Raw genomic sequence first — 18,980 nt, forward strand, 5'->3', positions numbered from 1 at the left:
GTGACGTGACGTGACGGACTGAGTCACACAACTATCTCAGAGGAATGTCTCCCGAACATAGTGGGCAGCAATGTGAATGGCCTCAGGCAGGAGCATGCATGCTGTGTGAAATATGGCCTCAAAAGTATGCCGTTGCCTTGATTGGATCCATGGGAACAACCAACAAGACCTGTTAGACTTTGAACTTGCAAGCATATGGCCTTCCTTCCACATCTAATGCAATTAAAGCTTAATGCAGCCAATCATGTTAATGAGATCCATCAATATAATTAAAGTTGTCTTATCCCTAGAGACTGTGACCCCATTATCCAAATTATTCTTAGCTATATTCTATTAAGAATTCTTAGAATTTGACAGTTATTCTAAAATAGAAACAAATCAACTTTCTGCAGTTCTTGCATAATTTCTCTATTTTGGGTGAGTTGTGTTGGAATCACAAGTGACACTGAACCTTTGGAATAGTTTTTGTTTCTTTTTAAAGACAAAATAAATACAGCTTTATTCAGTTCGTTTCAGGAGAAATATACTAACATATAAGCACAAATAACAGACACTGGATTTAAAGTTAAAACCTTGTGAAAAGCATAGTTTTATTTTTTATTATGCAGAATAGAATGAGGGCTTGACATAATGTTTAATTTTTCATTGAATGCTATACTTAGATTTTTCATGATGATAAAACGAGTGCTAATTTATATCAGCATCCGGAATCCCACAGAAGGCTGTTCTTGAAATAATCCTTTAGTAGTTCTAATTCTGACAGCTAGAGAGGAGAACCATGCAGCTGTACACCTGCACAAGCATTACGCATGCAGGTTTACCTTAGTGGCATCAGGTTATATCTGCTATTTTTATCATTAACTTTTAAAATCAAGATGAGAAATAGTCAACATTAGATAACCAAATCTCTGCCTTTTCTGGTTTTATTGTGCAAAAACACAGGATCTAAAATGATTTTTAAAGTGTGGAATTGTATCACATATGTTTGATGTTCAAGGAAACAGGGTGGTTTTTCAGTATGAAAAGGCAGATTTAATTAGCATTAATGTGTAGAAGCTTTAATGCCAGCCTGAATCAGATGCCAAGGATGCAAGCAGCAATGAATATGAGATTAGTAGGAAAAGAATTCAGGATGAATTATTAAGATCTTCTCACAGCATTTTGCCTTGCATAATTTCTTTAATCAGATTCCTTCACTGCTGATTCTTTTGGGCACTACAAGTGTTCTGACCAACTTTCATAGCTGTTTTCTCCTGCCATCCAATTAAAGCTGGTAATTTTCATTGCCATTAAATCATAAAAGAGAATGCGACTGTCTTTTTAAATATCTTTTTTTTTTTTTTTGCTTCTAACAGTATGAACAAGATCAAAAGATAGTTAAAGAAAACTTCAGGAAATTTCTTATTCTGAAAACTAGCTTTGCATCATCTCTCACCAGTCTGTCCAACAACATACGTAAACATCTTTTAATCTAGGTTAGTGTCCTAGGCTGTTTGTGCCATTACAACAAATACCTGACACTGAATAATGTATTAAGGTGCAGGGGCCTGCAGATTGATGTCTAAGAAGGGCTTAATTTCCAAGATGGTAATTGAAAATTTTCCTCATATGGTGGACAAGAAAAAGAGCAAAAGAGGCAGGCAGCTGCTTTGTGTCCTAATCACTTCCACTTTCATTTCTTAATACTGTGACACTGAAGATAAAGTTTCAGCATGAGTTTTGGAGGATGCATTCAGACCATAGCATATGGTTTAATAACCTGCCTTATGCTCTTAGCAATTATAAATACATTTTTAAAATGTGCACATAGACTTTGTATATACTCCCCAAGCTCCTGTATAGGAGACGTCTGCATCGCCATAGCGTTGGGACGTATGGCCTGACAAGATGGGACTAATCGTAATTGATAGCATTAGCGCGGGGATGTGTTGTGAGTTTAGCCTTCTCTTGCTCTCTGTTCTTGACTCTCTTGTCCTCCTGCCTTGTGTCATGAGATGAAGAAGTCCTACAACAAATTCTACTCACTTGACTTTGGACTTCATAGCCACCAAGCCTGTACAAAATAAATATCTCTTCTTTACAAATGCCTGGTCTGAAGGATTTTGTGATAGTGGCACAAGACAGACTGAAACAGTATCCATTTTTTATTGCTACATAATATTCTAGCCAGTTGGTATAGCACAATCTTCCCAACTCTCAGTTTACCACTTCCAACCCTACTGCATAAGGCTAACATGAGGCATCTTTAAATCTGTTGCTGTGCAAATGGGAGGATTTTTCCTTTCTTCTCTTTTGAAAATATTTATTATTTTAAAGGCAGAAACAGACAGAAATAGTCTATTAGCTAATTGACTTCCCAAATGCCCACAATATCCAGGCCTGGGTCAGGTCGAAGCCAGGAGTCCATAACTCCATCCTGGTCTTTCATGTGGGTGGCAGGGCTAGAAATACTTGAGCTGGTACTGGCTGCTTCTCAGGGTACATATTAGGCAAAAACTAGAATCCTAAGAGGCGTATGGACTCCAACACAGGCACTCTGACATGGGAGGCAGGCATCCCAGGGGCTGTCTTAATAGCTGTGCCAAACACCCACCCCCAGATGTCAAATTTATTTTCCTTAGGCCAAATGAAAACAACTGAAATAACAACAATCCTCTAGGTAAAATTACAATGTGAAAAAGCCTAAAACTTTTTTATTGATATTTTGCTGTTTAGCTTCCCAAAAGGATTTTCCTCATGTGCACAATAACTAATAGGTTTAATAGTTGTGTGGTTCAGTACTCTCTACTTTGTCTTCAGAGGGTGTTAGAATTCATTTAAAGATTGTGTTTCTTTGCTAGATATGCAGTTGTAGTTTATTAATGCATTATTTTATACTCCTTGATTAGCAAATGAAAGCATTGGATACTTTTCAAATTTCTTTTCTTGCAAAGATTTATGCTATTTATATCGTGCAAGTACCTGCTTTGAAGGCAAAATCATTCTTGCCAAATTGAACCTTAGTAAGATGTTGAATGAGCAATGTAGCTTCTGAAGTTCTCTTTTGTATCTGCACCAGTTATCTGTTACAAAGCGCTTACTGCAAGATTTCCACCTTTTGGTTTTGCTTCAGACTGTGGCATCCTTCCATTCACTGCAGCATTTTGGTTGGTTCATTATTCTCACCACTGCTTAATAACCAACTGTTATCTTTAGACAATGTAAATCAGTATTTTGCAAATGTTATAAAACCAAAGGCATTAGTTTAACTTGATCCAAAAACATAGATACTGTTTTCCTCTTGCTATATTAGTTTATGCTTCTTTCAGCCGTGGGGACAAGTGACTAGAAATTTGCAGAGGGTACCTGAGAAGATAAAGCCTGTTGGAAAGAAATTTCTAATGAGGACAAGACATCTGGAATCAGTATTTCTTTCTCAGGACTTGTTTCAGGGATTGGTACTCTCTAGTTTCTGTGTATTTTTAATGATCGGTTGTCAGTGGTATGAGAGCCTTGGCGTGGCCATGTGGGAGATTGGATTGTGGGTCTCTTGGTTTTGACTAGACTGTGATGTCTTTGAACACAGTCAGTGAAGAGCCACACACGAGCATTACTTTCCATCTTTGTGCTTTATTGTGAAGGTGAATCTCTTCAGGAGACAGGGCCCCCTTTTTTGTTGCCCAAGGGGAGGTTGTAGCCACACTAATAGGAGGGCCAGTGTGCAGCAGGGCTTCACAGACACCAAACTCTTGTTGATGCTTTAGCTCCCTGGAGTGTAGAACCCTGCCTAGGTCACAGAAGTTGGTAATCTGTGACTTTTTGGGCCTGCTAGCACTGTGTGTTTCATTCTGAGTCATCTCTTCATTTCCTTGCCTCACCAAGAAAAGCCTATGGAGAGCATGGGAGGGTTGAATAAAAACTCACAGAGCTGTAGAATAAAAGCAATAGTGGTGTTTGAAGCAGCAGTTAAGCTAGCTGGGTTTGAGAATCAACATCACTCTATTCCAGTGTCCTCTGAGGGCTCACCCCAAGAGGCTGCGGTAGGTGGTATCTCAAGTCTTTAGACCCCTACCAGTCACATGAAAGACCTGGCTTAGGCTTGACCCAGCCCTTTAGAGCATGAACCACAAGATTGTGTCTGTCTCTCTCTCTCTCTCTGCGTCTTTGCTTTTCAACATAAATAAATAAGCGGATAAATAAATAAAGATAATGTGCATTTCCTGTTAATGTTTTGGAGTTCAGTTACAGGACCTCAAGTATGATTATAAGCATTTGTTAAAGAGATGGAATCCAATATCTACAATATAGAAATTATTAGAAATGTGTATTATTTATTTGATTAGTGGAGTCATTTTTATTTCAAATGAAGACAAATAATGTACTGATTCAAATTGCAAAAGTCTTACTCAGGTAACTGTTAACTAACTAGTTTTAAAAATGCTCTTGTTTGATCTTTTAAGGGAATTTTTCTTGTAATGTTTATTCTGTCATTAGTGTGACATGAAAGGACAATTTGACAAATAGGCCCAGATTAGGTAGTGCAGAAGTTTCTGAAAGTAGAACATTCAAGGTAACCTGGCTTAGGTAATCAGAATACCCACAGGGTAGCTGATGAAGCTGCAGCTTTCCTGTACTACGTGGTGAAAACATACTATATGAGAAGAGTAGGTTTAATCTCCAGGGATTTCCAAATGCAGGATAGAATTCAGTAAGCAAAAGAAGATTTTTGATTGTATATAATTTCTTTTTTCATTAAAAAAAAGTGTTGAGAGCTCCAGTAGCAATTTTAGATAGAGACAATTGAATTTTATGTTGCTAGGAATTGGCTAAGTAAAACAGAAAACAAAAAGTCTATTGTGTTATGACCTAGGATGTTGTACATTCCCAAGAAGAAACTCTGAACTTTGTGCTAGTCAGTATGTGTTCTCCATGAGCTTCTTGAATCCCCTTCATGGCATATATGAGTACAGCTCTGAATTCTGGAAAAACAGGCATGAGAGTGATGAATTAGTACAGGGATAGAGGGGCTGCTTTTGGACATAAATTTACAGTGATACAGTCAGTCTGGGCTTTAAACATTGGCTAGAATTTTCAGGAAATACACTGAGTACTAGAAATAGAAAAGAGGTATTGTTGGAAAAACACCAATAGCAGGTGAGACAGTAACTGCTGTAGGGCATGGGTGCAAAGGAGGAAATTAACCTCGGTTCTTTCTCACACGGAATAAGCATTTCCATGCAGACAAATCAGTGTGCCAAACAAGACTTGTTAAAGACAGAAATCTCTTGCCACAGGAGTCAGCATGGGAGATTCCATTGGTTGAATACCTAAAAATGTGCTTAAAGTAAGCACAATTTTGGAAGGAAAAATCATGCAACAGCAGCTAGCGATCAATTGGAGGGTGGGGACAAAACTCAACAAAAACCATCAAAAGGGTGTGATTAGTCAATTATTTGCATTCTCATGATAAGCTAACAACCCAGAAGGGTGAAATCTATATCTTTTCATGATTCTCATGGTAAAACTAGAAACTAGGCACTGGGCTTGGTATTTCCACATTCCAAAGGCAGACCCTGGGGAGAAGCAAGCCTCCCCTACAGGAGCCTGATTCTCACTGCCTTTAGTCCATTTGACTCCTTATGGCCCCAGGGAGTACATACCAAGAGAGATGTTGCTGTTTCCCTGCTCCTCTGTGCCTCCCATGAGGAGGTGCCTCAGGGTGGAATACCTGAGGACTGACTAGACAGGCATGAGAACAAATCCTATTGGTGCCTTAAACAGGTCAGAGAGGAAGCAGTGACCATACAGGCACAAGAAAATCCAACACTATCCCCTTCCTGGAGTGGTGATGTCATCAGAGACCCTCAGCAGAGTAAGGACAAAAACCTGGTGGCAAATTAGAGGTGGTAAGGAACCTCAAGAAGCTGGAAGAGGTAGCCAGGTCATTCAGTTAAATCCCAAGAGGCAAAAAAGCTGAAATAACCCAGCAAAGACGCTAGCAGGTGGAGAAGCTGATTCTAACCTGGCATCACAGGTATTTAGTGTCCTTGCTTACACACAGCTAGTCTAATATCCATAGACACTCGCCCATAACAAATGGCCTAAGTGCCTAATTACTCAGTCACCCAGCCCCAAACAGTCAGACATCACCTCTGTGTTCTCTGTCACAAGGAAAGCATGTCAATGAAAAACACTCTGTAAGCTGCCTGGACAGAAAAGTAGAAGGAATGTGCAATGTTTTGGCCTGGCAGTTGATTTTTAGGCCTTGGTTTAAAGATACACACCAAGAACTTTGAGAGAATGTATTCAATGCTGTAATACAAATTCCCATTATCTTTAATGAGAATTTCATGGTTAATTCTTTGTGCAGTGCTGAAAATGTTCCCCTTAAACTCAATTGTTTTTTTGCCTGAAGATAGATGGAGTGAGCGGAGGATTCAATTCAGTTGTGCATCTGCTGCCAGGAGCTCACTCCAGCTGTTGCCCGGGCTTCTGCATTCTGTTTGGATACTTTGCACAAGGCATTTCTGCCTGCTGTATCTTTGCTTGCTTTCCAAAAACTCACTAACCTCTTGTTTTTCAGCTCTTAGACTAGGAAGCACAGGAACCTAGTAAGGTCTTGGGAAGATTTCAGTAGTTCTGCCTGTCTGGGAATAGCCGATAATGTTGAAAACATTTAAGGATATCCAGAGGTTATAGTTGTATTTATAACAATAATTTCCTGAGTATTTGTGAGTTATTAGATTGATGCTATTATACTGCAAATTCAAATGTTGTTAAACGGAGACTAAATATGTAATATCTCTGTGTGCACATGTACTGGCACATCTATAACTGTGTTGCGGTGATAGAATTCTTAGTTGAAACAAATAATCTCGTCTATTTAAAAAAATTCATTTTTCCTTATGCATGTGAAAGATCAGGAAGCAGAGACAGACAGAGGTGCTCCCTCTGGTGGGAACCCACTTGCCTACAACAAAGTAGGCTGGCCTAGCTGAGAACCAGCAGGCAGGAACTTAGTGCCCTCTCCCATAAGGGCGGCGGGCATCAAATACCCGAGCTGTGGTGTGTTTCTGGCCAGAATGCTCATTAGCAGGAAGCTTCAATCAAAAGTGGATCCAAAGGGCTGTGGCATAATAATCTAATCTTCCACCTGCAGCATCTCATCCCATATGGGTGTTGGTTGGTGTCCTGTCTGCTCCACAACCCATCCAGGTTCCTGCTTATGATCTGGGGAAGCAGCAGAGGATGGCTCAAGTCCTTGGCCTCTGCAATCATGTGGGATACCTGGAGGCGGCTTCTGCCTTCGGATTGACTCAGCTCCAGCTGTTATGAGGAGTGAACTAGTAGATGGAAGATTCTCTCTCTTTCTGAAAATTTGCCTTTCAAATAAGAATAAATGAATATTGTTATTTTCATATATATTATAGCTATTTATTATTATATATGTTATATATAACATATACATGTTATATATATATATTATATATATGTTATTGCTATATTTATATATAGAGAGAGCCAGCACTCAAATCTAGATGCTGTTTTTTGGGCTGCAGAATCCCAAGTGCCATCTACACTGCTATACCAAAGGCCTAGTCCTGCTTGCTCTGTTTTCCCACCTGGAAATATTTCTATATCAGAAGTTCATCCTCATTACAGGGGAACCAAGGCCATTAATGTTTGGTTTTTGAAAGCTCCACTTTGGCAGTTAAATTGGGGGAGATTTTGGCAATTTTCTCAACCGTCCCATTTCTCACCAAAGCACTGGTGAGTATGATTAAAGTGGAAGGAATCAACAGGTCAGCTTCAGTCCGTGCATACGGATTTTGTAGAGACTGGGCTACCTGGGGACTAATTAGGAGTTAACATACTTCATTAGCCATCCAGTGTGCAATTCCTCCTCAGTGCAATATAATAGAAGGGACCAGGGGAAATAGAAACATGCAACATTAAAGAATTAGTTTCTTCCATCATTCCAGTTGTCAATAGACGTCTTACAACAGAGATGCTCTGTAAAGTAATGAGAAGCCAAAATAAACCTAATTGTTGCAGGAATAAACACACGTTACACAGAACACTGCTTTTTATATAGAAAAATGCAAATACAGGGTTGAGAAGGAGCTTGTTCTCCTTTCAATTTATTTTTACTACTTAGTTGCTTTACAATCAATATACTTAGCATGCTTCAAATGTAGTTCTGTTTTATTCATGAATGCATTTTGGTATAATGTGATCTGCATTCATAGTAAAGTAATATAGGCCCCTAATTTAACTACCAAAATAGTGCATTTCAACTACAAATGCTGAGCTCAGGATTGTGATTGCTGAATTATAAAGGAGGGAGCCTGACTTCTCTAAATGTGTCAATCTATATGATATGAGTTTGTTGCAGTAAGAGTCCTGGATTTTGAATTAGCAAATGGGTTTTGAATCCTGTAAACTTACTGTGCACGTGATTATTGCATCACCTGGTCTCTCAAAGACTTATTGGTGAAGTGAGGTGAATGATATCTTTCTCACAAAGGTATCAGGAAGATTGAATGAGCACTGCAAGAGAAAGGATCTAGTACTGACTGTACCATTCATAAACGGATGCTTCAGTCTCAATCTGTGTTTTCACATAATGGAAATAGGGAATGTATCTGTTTAAAATGACTAGATCATGCCTGCTCAAACAGGGAAACCCTGTAAGACCTATGAGAACTCACAATAATGACCACTAAAGGAAGAAAGATGGAGTATGAAAAAGACAAGCCTTAGTTCCTTTGATCTACCTGAAGGAGAATACCAAAGACTCAGGGTACTAGTATAGCTTACTTTGAGAATCCTTTGATATTTGCAGGAAACCATATCAGAGCAGCAGAACAGATTCCCTTGAACTCAAGGATAGAAAGCTTTCTTTCCTACTGTCAAAAGCAGAGAGTGCATTAAAATAAAGGCAAAGATTTAGAACTTGAAAAGAATCCATTGCTTGCATTTATTTATTCATTGATTTGTCGAGAATAAATAAACTAGGGAGGCAGGTGTCTGGCCTAGTAGAAAATGCATTAGTTAAGATGCCTGCATCCCACATCAGAGTTCCTGAGTTCCTGACCCAGCTCTGGCTCCTGGATCCTGTTTCCTGCTCATGTTAGACATAAGCACATGAAACAGCAGTTATATTTCAATTGGTTGGGTTCCTGCTAGGCAAGTGAAAGGCCTGAACTGAGTTCCCAGATTCACTGCCATTGTGGGCATCTGGGGTGTGAACCAGCTAACGGAAGTGTACACACTCACTTACACTAATCTTCTTCTCTCCTCCAACTCTATACTCTCTCCCTCTTTTTGGCAAATAAATATTTTTTGTTTTTAACTTGACTGCCAACATGGTTGGGTATGAAGTATGAAGTGTACACCACCTAGAGACACGGCAAGGTCCTACTCTCTGCAGGCTTAAGAGGCTGATGTCTTGACAAGGGAGCACACTGGAAAGCTGCAAGGCCATGTTGCATACCATCAACCCTCTTTCATAAAGACAAGAAGAGAATGATCAAAGAGTACTCAAGCTGTGATAAGAATAGTATATAACTTGTCATTTTACTGATATAAAATAATTGATTCTTTTGAGATTTCAGAGGTATTTTAAACCAGGAAAATATTGGTAAATTAAAAAAGGGCATTTTGTTTGTAAGGTATTAATAGGATTAATATAAAGTCAATCAATGAATCAATTTACTATTACATATGTTGTCTGACTATCACCACAGCTCATCCACAATCATGAGCAAACAACCCAGCATTCACCTCAGGGCCTAAGATGAACTGTCCCTGAAATGATCTCAGAAACACCATTTCCTCTCTCCTTCCACTCTATTAATACATCTCACTTTATGTTCTGCTACAAAAATTACTTTTCCAGATAGCCTATCCCCACCTGATGTTAGGGTTTGCTTCTTTCTATTGTTTTTCTTCTCACTGAAATTTGATCATTAGAAGAGATGAAACTTGGCTTTTTTCCATCTTGCAGCCTAGAAACACTGGAGTGATTTCAGATTTGGGATGTGAAGTTGAGTGTCCTATTCAAGATGAAGAATAAGCAATTACAAAAAAGGAAGGAAGGAAGGGCATTACTATTCATTCAGGATAGAAGAGAAAGCAAATTGTGAATTTCTAGATTGTGAACATATGTATTCTAGAAAAATATTTTATCACTTTAATAATGATCTATTTCTATGCTTTCCTCCCCATAATTTTTAGTAACATATTCTTTGTCACTTAAAATTACAGAAATTTTGTAGCATTTTTTAAATAACAAGAATAGAAAATTATTCTGCCTCTTCTCTAGCATAGATGTGATTTAGAAAAGCATTTCAACATCAAAAGATACTAACAATATTGTCTTGTAAATTATTTAAAAATGTTTGTAGGGTTTTTGGCATATGAGCTATAGCATTTGGAAATTTTTCCATAGAGTAGCTTCTGGCCATGTACATTGCCAATCCTGTTTCTTTTCTACTGCACAAATGCTTCTGGTCCTGGTGGCCCTAAAATATGAGCTAGCATATTTTATCAGAACCAGTAGCCCTGAATTCATTTGATTTGAAAACTTTGTACAATAGAATGGAAGAAGCCATTCTTCCTTCAGGATACTAAAGTAACCTTATTGTAAATGAAGTAAGTGTGAATCATGTTTTCAAAAGGCCCATTAGCCTAGCTTGGATCATCCCTAACTTTTTTTTAAAAAAAAAACAACTCCAGAAATAAGCAAGTCCATATCGGTGCCACCTGGTTGGCCAGAAAGAAGTGAGAAAGTAAAGAAGACAGCAGACACAATCATTTTCAGTTGAAACATTTTGCTTCTGCAAGTTTGTAAAATTTTGTGAGCTCAACAGGTTGTTAGGGGCTCTGCCAAAAACATGAAAGGGATCCACACAAAACAGAATCCCAAGACTCCAGCTTCGTTAGTTTTGCAGTAAATCCACTTCTGCTAGCATCAAATGGTACTTGTGAGATACTAAGCAGACACAAAAAGAAAGAAAATATCCACTCCATCACTATTCTTTCAGTAAGATAGCTCTCAAGATGTATTAAGGTCTTGGTAAATTGCAGTTCTTTACAGGGATACACTGCTACGATATCACATATTTTTTTTTCTGCGCAGTTTCAAGAGGGAATAAAACTTGAAAAAAAAGAAAATAAAAACTTTTAAAGTAATGAATTGATTTTATTTTTGATGATGTTTACATAGTTTTAGAGGGATGCATGCCCATGGGAACCACCAATTAGGATGGGAAGGGTCAAGGAATGAGGGTGCAGGGAAAGTGGTAGAGACAGCTACCTCCACTCTCCCTTTTTCTTCCTCTTTCTGGGGAAAGTGGAGAGAAAACAGGAAATGGCCACTCCCAGCAGCCTAACTGTATTCATACCCAGGAATGGGGAAAGGCTACCCAATGTCATTTCAGGGTCCCTATTATAGAGAATGCTCCAAGGATACTGCTCAAGTGGTTTTGATAGTTCTGAGATGCTGTTGATTTCATTGTTACAAGGATGAGGAAATCCTTCCAAGGTTCTTTGGCTGACAGAGTCCACCTTAGAGTCCCCATTCACCCAGATACTTACATGGGAGAGCTGTCCAATTTGTTCTGCCATTCCTAGTATGAGATGTCCTCTGCAGGCCTCAATGAACTGCTTGCCATGTTCCCCATGAGAATTGGGCATGCTGTCCACAAACAGGTCTCAGCAACCAAGGAGATCTAGTTCTAACACATGTACTACATAGTCAGACCACAAATCTTGTGATTTTCACCATGGCTGGAGTTCTGAGTGCAGTTGGGGAGGGATCCTTAAAGAAATCTCACCAGAGGTAACCCCAAACTCACTACTATGTGTACCAGCCAGTGCAGAATCTGACTCAGTCCATCACCCACATCAGCTTATGCACACACTGGTGGTTGCAGTTGCCTGGTCAGTTCTGTCCCCAGGCAACATCTCATACACAAACTGGTGTATGCTGTAGCCTCACATACATCAATGGAAACTGAAGCCCAATCAGAGCAACCACCGATAATTCCCACCAGGCCTGCCCCCAGCAGTGATTCTTGTGCATACAGATACGTGCAACAAACTGGTCCAGTCTGTCCCACATCCCAGTTAGCTCTGATACAGATCAGTGGGCCTTGGAGCCTAGCTCAACCAAACCAATCCCACTGTCCAGCCCACATTCACAGTGGAGGGCACCACAGCCTGTCTAGACAGGCCCAGCCCTAGCCCTGATTCTTATGCTCACCAGTGGGAGTTGCAGCCCATGAGAGGTGCCCACAATTTCTCTACTGGGCCCACTCCCAGTCCTGGATCTTGCACCCTCCAGGTGGTACTGTAGTCTACCCTGACAGGACTTGTTTCCAGTTCCTGCACTTTCCAGCTAATGCTGCAGCAATGCCCAACCAGTCTATACTTACTCTGACTCCTGCATGCACCAGTGGATACGGTTGATTAGCCCAGCCTGGCTCTCCCCCTAACCCAGCTCACATGCAAGCTAACAAGTGTTGTAACCCTGCCCGTCCAGTCCCAGTTGTCACACTCACCAGCAGGAGCAGTGGTCCAACAGGGGAGTTCCCACAGTTTCCCTGCTGAGCTTGCCCCCACCCCAGGACTTATGTATGTTAGTGGGAGCTGCGGCCCAGACTGTCATGATTCAACTTAGCTTGGCATCCACCAGTGGGTGCTGCAGCCTGCCTTAGCCCTGCCTAGCCCCAGTTCCTGTTCATGCAAGCAGGTGCTTTAGTCTAGCACAGCCCAACCAGTCCTAGCCCTAATGTGAACTAGTTGATGTTGTGACCCAACCTGGCTAGTCCTTCACTGCGGTCCACTGGCAGTGTGCCATGGCAGCCTGGGGCACATCATGCCTACCTAGGACTCACACACACTCACACGTGGGTCCCCAGACTCTGTCTGTTAATGTGCTCATGTCTTCTCCCCCATATATCTTAAAAAAAAAATAGGTAGTTATGCTGGCATACTGATATCGTTAACACAAATTTGGCATTAACCATGCCCAGAATGCCTGCTAGCTTAGTTGCTTTTCTCCCAGCAGTGTAACGCTTGCCTAGGTACAAGGCAACTTAAGCAGTTGCCTACAGTTGAGGAAAAATAATTGTTGAATAAATCAGTAGAAACTTCTTCTCCTACTCTGTGTGTCTTCTATAACATTGCCAAATGTAGGTGTCATTCCTATTAAATCAGACCCATTAAGTATAGATTGCATTTATCATGATAAAACTGGACTAAATATTTCAGTGGTTTGAAATCTATTCACAGTATGAAATATGTCAAGAAAATGTATTAATTATAAACACTTTGACCCCTTCCATTTTCTATAAGGAAATTGATATTTTTGTGTTTGTGATTTTGCCTTCATATTCATGTTTTGTCCCAAGCATTCTAAACAGAGCCATTAGTTGGAGTATTTTTTTTACTAAAATTATGGCAAATTTCTTTTCATGCATATATTTGCATTTTATTAAAGACAAATGTCAGAGCATATGACATTTGTTTTATTATTTATGTCAGATAAAGAGTAATTGTTAAAAAATTATGTTGCTGCTAGAAATATCTCAAAAATTGAAGGCACATGTCTCCAGGGAGAGTAAAAATATAGATTTATTTAAATTTTAATTTAACTGTCCAAGGTGAAAACAGAGGTTGTGCTAGAAAAAACCTGGGACAGGTGGATCAGGCAAGCCTTGTACTGAATGAAATTTGCTTAGAATTCCGCATGTTTCCTCTGCTCCTTTCATTATTTTACCCAAGGTTACCAGATAAATCTCTTTGGCAATCATATGTATTTGTAAAAGGAAATAACTCCTTGTAAGTCCTGACTGAACATTCATTTATACCCCAGTGTAAACCCTGGGCCATGTTCTGTACTCTGAGTAACTGTGAGAATACCAGACTCCAAAGGCCTCCAGCACCTGTCGTGTTTTTCTCCGCTGTCATTCAGGTTCTGATGGTTGAGAAGATTGTGGTCCCTTGACTGCTAGGCTGTGGAGCTGTTGCTTGGCTTTCTTTCTCGTGCTGTGAGTGGGAAAGCTGGACTTGGGTGGGATCCATCTTCCTGAATCAACAGACAACCCTTCCTACATGTCCAAGATTGTCTCTTCATATTTGGCACTGATTAATAATTTCAAGTTAATATTTAGACCTAATTGAGGTATAGGCAATATTTAGTATGAAAAGCGAAACCACCATTTTCGGTATCAGCCACTTGTGACTGCTGTTGAAAGAGGTTATGCATGTCCATTTCAAAGTAGATTTTTCTGCTAGATGATGTGCTGAAGAGGTCGTGCTTTGAGCCCAGGAGCATTTTACTCACCTCATTGATTTCCCAATTTTGGAAAAACCTTTTAAGTCTTTATCAGATAATTTGCTACTGTTTTGCTCTTTATTACAACTTGAAGTAGGGAGAGATAAATCCATTTCAAAAAATTTAAGAACATGAATAAAAATTACACGTTGCCTGTTAAAAACTATTTACAATGAGTGTGTTTTTTTTAATGGAGTAACTCATGCTTCATCATGTAAACACAGACATTGCATCATGTTTTTAAAATTATAAATTTTTGTTATCTGTATGCAGCAGGTATAATGAGCATTATTGGTTGAAATGTTAGGATCAAAAAGATTTCAAGTTGAATTAGAAGAGACTTTAAAGAAGAGCGAAAGCTTGTGGTAGATTGAGTAGGCTGACTATTAAATGCTTTGTAGAAAATGTTTTGTTTTGTTTTTTTAAACATGAGCTGCCCATTGTACTGGCTGGCTTTCCCTGACATAAACTGCTCTGTGGCATGCATATCCCTGTAAGAGACGTACTGATAGCAGATTCATACTCTAAATGTTTTTGACTGCCATTTACAACCAGAAATTAATTATAAAACTTCAGCTCATCTGGACACATGGTATTAAAATTTCAAAAAAACTTCTGTGTGATGGTAATGAGGATGCTGTTTTTTCAAGTTGGTAATAGCCTATGCAGCTTAACATGTTTCTCCTTAGAACATACTTATGTGTAATAAAACAGTTGCATGTTGTCAAGTCCTGTGTAATATTATTTCATTAAACTTTCAGTTTCCCCTTTCCCTTTACTTTTAATTCCTTAGCATTAAAATTGACCACATGTATTGTGCATCTCTGTTAAAGCCTCATAACCAAAGATAATAGATTCGATGTTGTTCATATAGAAGCAGTCACAATGTGGCATTTACTGTCACTTGTAGGGGAAAAATACGTGTATATGAGTAAAACATCAAACTTCAGGAAGCTGAATGTAAAAAGGTTTGGTTTAAAAACATGATCGAATTATCAATAAATTAAGTATAATTACATCTGATGTGAGTTTTAGGAAAACGTTCTAAAATTGATTTGCATTTTTCTGAACTTCATGCAAAAAAAAAAAATCCTAGAAATACAACCCAGACCAGCTCCAGGAAATGTTAGCAACTAAAGAAACACAGGCCTTCAGATTTGCCATAGAGCAAGAGTGAAAAAAACACACTTAAATAACAGACTGGTGGAATTTTATGACTCCTTATGAAGGACTATACTATTGTAGCAACATGGGGAAAATCTGTTGGGGTTGGGAGTTTGTGGGGAGGAACCCCAGTCTATACAATATTCTACCATAAAATTCAAAAATTCAAAATAAAAATTTAGCAAAATAAAAAAAAGAGTGGAAGAACACATAAGAAATGTCTTAAAGGGGACTAGAAGAATGAAGGCTCACGGAACACTGTCCTCTCAGGGCCATTCCGGGCATTCTTTTACTTCCCAGTGTAACCGATTACAAGTTCCTTGAGAAACTTTGACAAGTAATCCTTCAGATCATATCTGAGAAGCACATTTATTTAAAGTCAATCCTGACCTTAGTGAATAGTAATGTCACTATTTATTTTTCTAAAAGCTTTATGCATTTATCAATATATAGAAGTGAATGATAAGCATTATGTAGTACTTTCTTCTGAACTACATAAAATATGAATAAAGAATAATATTTCATTATAAAATTGTGTAGTCTTCCTGTATCATTTTGTATGGTCAAGTACTCTCATAAACATACTTCATTTTGCTAAATGTTTAACTTACAACTTCATGAAAGTTTTATAGCCTCTACTTTTAAGTGTTCTATTAGAATCAGTGGTTTGTCATTTAGCTGCTTTGATTTGGAGTGGTGCTTTCTGATTCTGAAGTTCATGACTTGTACTATGTTGCAGAATATAGGAAGCACCCATGGGTCTCATGGTGTCTTGCTTGTCCTTGCCTTGCCCACAGCTGTACCCTGAGTGTGACGTTGGAGCAGGCCATCATCCTGGCCAGAAGCCATGGACTGCCTCCTCGCTACATCATGCAGGCTACAGATGTGATGCGAAAGCAGGTGAGTCTTGTGTGTGTTTTAGAGGAATTGCTTCACAGAATATGGATTTGAAGCTTCCTTTGTTCACTGAGCAAGAGTCTCATAGGCGCCAAGCAATGAAAGGTACTTTTCCAGTTTTGCATTTCTATGAGGGTGCTCAAGGACTCTTACATAATCCTGGAAAAGGAGGTATGTAAGCCAGTAGCCTGACGGAAGAAATGGACTTGGCCAAGCAGAATGGAGCAGGAGTGCAGCGGGGCTCACATTTCATGTCTAGAATGGGATAAAAAGACATTTCATGCTTTGTGGGAACTGTGGATTATTTAGTAAGACCAGGGAAGATTGGGCAAGAGACATGCAAGGAAGAAGAGGAAAGAATTGAGGGCTGTGCTTGCCTCTTTCATCTCATGTCAGGCTAAAAGGGCATACCTTGTCCCAAAAATGAAAGAGTTACCTTACATTTTTTTAAAGAATAACAGCAACTTCTGCACTCTAGGTCACAAGGTGCTTGTATATGAGAATATGGTCTGTTACACATGGAATGAACTTTCTTGCCAGTAGCCAAATAGTATTTTTTAAAAAGTAGCTTAATTTTTAACCCCTAAACTTCTCATAAAAAGCTACAATGATTCACTAAATCAACTTTAATGAATAGGAAAGTGCTCATACTAAGGAAAACCACACCTACCTTATGGAAAGATTAAAAAAAAAAATGAGACAACTATTTTACCTTTGTTCTACCGTCTTCTTTGGGCCACACAGAAAACTGACTTAGGAGCCAGTATTGTGATACGAGGGTAAGACTCACGTAGCCTGCGATGTCAGTGGCGTCTCACGTGCAAACAGTCCCTGCAGTGACTGATTCTAGGCCCATCTACTCTTTCCAATCCAGCTCTCTGTTACAGTGCCTGGGAAAGCATCTGTGATGTCCCAAGAATTGTTACCCTTGTCATCCATGTGGGACACTATGGAAGTTCGGGTTCATGGCTTTGGCCTTGAAACAGCTGAAACTAGGTGTTTCAGCCATCTGGGGCATGAATAAGCAGAAGGATAGACCAATCTTTTTTTTCTGTCTTTCCCTCCATTGCACCTTTTTCTCTGCATTCTCTCCCTGCCTCTGTCCCTCTCAGTCCCTGTCACTCTGCCCTTCAAATAAATGTCTTTTGAAAAGCTGAAAATAATAAATCTACTTGCTGACTTAGGTTGGGTTGGCCATTCCCAGTGAATATATTAACTTTTAAGATTTGTTTTCATAATAATGACTGCTTCATTTATTGAAGATTTAATGTTTAATTCTCAGGCAAACATGTAAATCTCTTTGGGCTTACTCCCCAGATTACATACAGAATGTCAACAATTCAATGAAAAATCAATAAAAGAAGCCAACAGTAGGCTGACTTCTACAGTACAGAGATCTAGCACCTTGAGGGTGGATTTGCTGGCACCTTGGGTTAGGTACTCATGAACCTGAAAACAAAGAGCATCAAGAGTCTAAGAGAGGTTTACTAAGTAAAGGTTAGACCCACCAAAAACGTGTGGCAAAAAGCAAGCACAAATGTGAACTGCTAACAGATTTCCAAAGGCTAGAATTGGGAGTTTGGAGTTGGGTATACTCGTTCTGCTTTAAAGAGTAGATGAAAGTAAACTTGAGTAGATGAAAGTAAACTTGTGCTTATTCTTATCTGAGCTGGGATTTGAGCTGCTAAAAGAGAGTAACTCCTCTTCTGTTTTACTGTGTTGCCTGTAAGGTTTACAGGTAGCCTGAGAGGAGCTTACGTATGGCAAGAAAAAAAACACCCTGAAATGCGTGATTATTATGAGTTGTCCACTTGAAGAATCATAATTGTATCTATCGGTTTTTACTTTATGAAAGCTGAAAATAAAAATTTTAAAATGAGATTGATAATGCGTATGCCCTAATGACTCATTTTACTGATGTAAAAATGTGAGACAAACACAAATATAATATTTACTCATTATAGTATCATAGCATTACAATGTTTTATAAAATACAATGTCATGGAGAAGAGAAGCCATGTAGTTTCATATAAAATCCTTGTTAATTTATTAACTGCACTATTTTGTTTTTAGCATTTCTCACTCTTTCTTTCCACTTTTTTTTTTCAAATAACTCCATGTAAAAGAGGTCACTTTCTTCCTTTGTTGCTCATTTCCTCTTTGCTCCAAGTTGTGATGTCCCACACGGCTGTGAGAGACAAGGAACTGATTTGTTGCTTCTCAGAGTCCGATCCTGGAGTTAGGACTGTCCCTTAGAAGAACCAGCAACCTGTTGCACAGCTGTAGCAGCCTCCTACCCACTTAGGAGCTGAGCAACAAGAATGCAAGCCTCCATCAAGGATCTCCAGCGAACCCTGGGTCCTGTTTGCATCTCAGCCTTTGGAAAATTCACCTAGCTACTTAGAGTCAGGTCTCCACAGAATGAGTCATTAGGGTATTTGCCATCTTTTTTTTTTTAAAGATTTATTTTATTTTTATTACAAAGTCAGATATACTGAGAGGCGGAGAGATAGAGAGGAAGTGGAGCTGCCGGGATTAGAACCAGCGGCCATATGGGATAAAGGCAAGGACCTTAGCCACTAGGCCATGCTGCTGA

The 18,980-nt window shown here is 39.2% G+C and overlaps 1 protein-coding gene across 1 annotated transcript in view; it reads left to right on the forward strand.

The window, feature by feature from the left end:
• Positions 1-18,980, forward strand: part of PREX2 (phosphatidylinositol-3,4,5-trisphosphate dependent Rac exchange factor 2) — a 261,658-nt gene that overhangs the window by 229,385 nt on the left and 13,293 nt on the right. Inside the window, exon 38 of the mRNA XM_058668713.1 lies at positions 16,285-16,387. Within this exon, the coding sequence (XP_058524696.1) occupies positions 16,285-16,387 (103 nt within the window). The remainder of the gene's footprint in view (positions 1-16,284; positions 16,388-18,980) is intronic.

The sequence above is a fragment of the Ochotona princeps genome, chromosome 9 (assembly GCF_030435755.1).
Source record: "Ochotona princeps isolate mOchPri1 chromosome 9, mOchPri1.hap1, whole genome shotgun sequence".
NCBI lineage: Eukaryota > Metazoa > Chordata > Mammalia > Lagomorpha > Ochotonidae > Ochotona > Ochotona princeps.